Here is a 2993-nt window from a genome sequence, read left to right as displayed (position 1 = left end):
CAGTAACTGAAGTGAACCTTTGTTAGTTGGTGCAGCTGAGCTGAGAAGTTTAAAATCTTCGGACCCGCAAAGAGAGAGCGTGTGAATCACTCCCGAAACAAGAGCCCAAAATGGCCGGCGGTGTTCACGCGCCGGACCTACGTTGATTCTCGTATAACCTTGGAGCAAAACTGAATAACAGAAAATAACCGTAGTTAGTTTTTTTTTTTTACTTGAAACAAATTTAACCGCTTTCAAAACAAACCCACAACTATTTCTGGAGTTGGACAAGGTACTGCTGCGGGCGAGACAATACGAGGTATTTTATTGCTTACTTTGGCTTTTATCTTGTTCTTTTATTTACATTTCTCTCGTCTCGATAAAAAAATAATAATAATAAAGTTACAAAGGTATTTCTGGAGTTGAGTTTCCCAGTGAATCATAGAACCGACGACGAGATAAGGGATCTGGGTCAACGGTATTTGACCGTAGAAACAACCACTAAGCAGGGTCAATAATGTAATTGAATGTTCTTTTTGTTATTTTCTTATACTTTCCAATCTTGTTTAGGTTATGAGTAGGCAGCATATGTTTTTTACTATTTATAAAATTATCAACATTAATTAATTTTAAAGAGTAATTCAACTCGGTTCTGTCGTTGTTTCTTTTATCCCTTTGAGTCCTCTGGTTATATATAAGGTCTCAGTTTGGCTTTTCATTTCCTCTCTTTATCTTTTGTGTTTGAGCCACTAAGATAACAGATATAGAGATAGAGAAAATGAGAACAAGAAGAGGCCTTTGTTACCCTAGGCCCGCCGATGTTTGTGTAGACAAACTAGTAGTTAAAACTCAGGATTTCGCCCGAGATTTTATGGGTTGCCGGAAACGCCAAAGATTCTCCCCGGAGATTGCAGGAAACCCTGATTTCTTCGATCTTTTACCCGATGATATTGTCATTTCTATATTCTCCAAGCTTAGCTCTACTGCCCGTTCCCCTTCTGATTTCATCAACGTCTTGATTACGTACGTCCACCTCCACTGGAATTTCCGATTGTGTTTTTAGCCATAAGTTTGGGTTTCTTTTTCTTACGAATTTTTATTTTTATTTTGTGAAACCAGATGCAAGAGATTTAAGAGTTTAGCACTCAGTTCGGTGGTGTTATCCAAGGCATCTCCGAAAATGTTTGCTATAAAAGCAAAAAACTGGTCGGAGTCAGCTCACCGGTTCTTGAAGACTTGCTCTGATGCGGGAAATGTTGAAGCTTGTTACACTCTCGGCATGGTGAGTTGACTCGGAATCAATACCAACTGATTATGAATTGTTGTTAACTTTTATCGAGTCTCTTACTGTTTTACGATTTGCTATCAGATTCGGTTCTACTGTTTACAAAATCGAGGCAGTGGAGCCTCTCTTATGGCCAAGGCGGCGATTAACTCCCACGCGCCGGCGCTTTACTCCTTGGCTGTGATTCAGTTCAACGGCAGCGGCGGCTCTAAAAATGATAAGGACCTTAGAGCCGGTGTGGCTTTGTGCGCCCGGGCTGCTTTTCTTGGCCACATCGATGCCCTACGTGAACTCGGCCACTGCCTGCAGGACGGGTATGGCGTCCGCCAAAACATCGCCGAGGGACGTCGGTTCCTCGTCCAAGCCAACGCTCGAGAGCTAGCGGCGGTGTTGTCATCAGCAAGTGCTTCTAACGAAATGACGCACACTTGGCTCACGTGGAGCCCACACCCAATCCCGCCCGCCAGCCAACGTCATCCGGCCATCCCCGGATGCCCATTGCTGAGTGATTTTGGGTGCAATGTACCAGCACCGGAGGCGCATCCAGCAAGCAGGTTCTTAGCGGAGTGGTATGAAGGTCGGGGAGGGATACCGGGGCCTGGTTTGAGACTTTGCTCGCACGTTGGTTGCGGGAGGCCGGAGACAAGAAAGCACGAATTCCGGAGATGTTCGGTTTGCGGGGCTGTAAATTACTGCTCACGCGCTTGCCAGGCTCTGGATTGGAAGCTTCGCCACAAAGCAGAGTGCGCGGCTGTTGAGCAGTGGCTGGATGAAGAAGCTGATGGTGGTCATGCTGTTGCTGGGAATGATGACGTTATTGCTGGAAGTTAAAGGCCCATGGTAATTTACTGTTTCAGAGGCCCTAAAAGCTGAAAAAAGGAAATTTACTATGGTGGTTGAAACGGCAGAGTTTCCATTCATTCCCTTAATTGGGGGTGTAAGTTGGGAGTTATTTTGAGGATTGAAAATTGGAGTTTTACTCTTCTCTTTTTGTATTATATAAATTATAGAGGAAAAATGGAGTAAAAATTAAAAATGAATGTTTGGGTAATTTGTAGGAGAATAATTCCATTGAAATTGGGCATTGCTTGCAAAGTGGGTTTGGGAAGAAATAAAAACAAAATTAGGTATGTGGATGGAATTGTGAAGTTTGCATTTCATTTAATTCCAACAAAGAAAAAAGTAAAAGAAAGAGGGAGGGAGGGAGGGAGGCAAAGTGTATGGCAGACAATGGGGTTTCCTTTATAATTTTTCAACCCACTTTTTCCCCCATCCCTGACTTTTTGGTGGTCAAAAAAAGGACTGACCAGAAAATTTTATATTCAGAAAGTGAAAGTGGTGGGAGATATGCATTTTGCAAGTGGCTGCTTCTTCCTCATATTGCGAGCGTTGAGTTTTTACATTAAAGTTTTGGTCTAAAATCCAAAATAAAGTAGAGGTGGTGGGGATGCAATCAGAGATGCACTTATTCTTTTTCATTAATGCTCATTGGGTCTATCTTTATTTAATAGTGAAGCCCAACCCATTTAAAAGTTGGTTTTATCGACTTTGCTGAAAAAGGAAGATCCACACCCTCATTTCTTCCCTCTTCCGATCCAACCACTACCATAATTACAACGCATTTCTCACACTTTTACTTTTTTCCTAACTTTCCCAGTTTTTATCATTAAAATCAACCCAAACTCTTGATTTTTAATCTTTCATAACATACCAAAATTTACTTACCCTG

The 2993-nt window shown here is 42.2% G+C and overlaps 1 protein-coding gene across 1 annotated transcript; it reads left to right on the top strand.

Annotated features, from left to right (window-relative positions):
• The first annotated feature begins 257 nt into the window (after positions 1-257).
• On the top strand, positions 258-2330 carry LOC108477306 (F-box protein At1g67340-like). Its single transcript, XM_017779808.2, has 3 exons — positions 258-1002; positions 1099-1261; positions 1349-2330. The coding sequence occupies exons 1-3, from the start codon at positions 758-760 to the stop codon at positions 2093-2095; spliced, it is 1155 nt and encodes a 384-aa protein (XP_017635297.1). The 5' UTR covers positions 258-757; the 3' UTR covers positions 2096-2330.
• Positions 2331-2993: the final 663 nt, after the last annotated feature.

The sequence above is a fragment of the Gossypium arboreum genome, chromosome 12 (genome assembly GCF_025698485.1).
Source record: "Gossypium arboreum isolate Shixiya-1 chromosome 12, ASM2569848v2, whole genome shotgun sequence".
NCBI classification, from domain to species: Eukaryota; Viridiplantae; Streptophyta; class Magnoliopsida; order Malvales; family Malvaceae; genus Gossypium; species Gossypium arboreum.
This window is presented reverse-complemented; position numbering and strand designations above follow the sequence as displayed.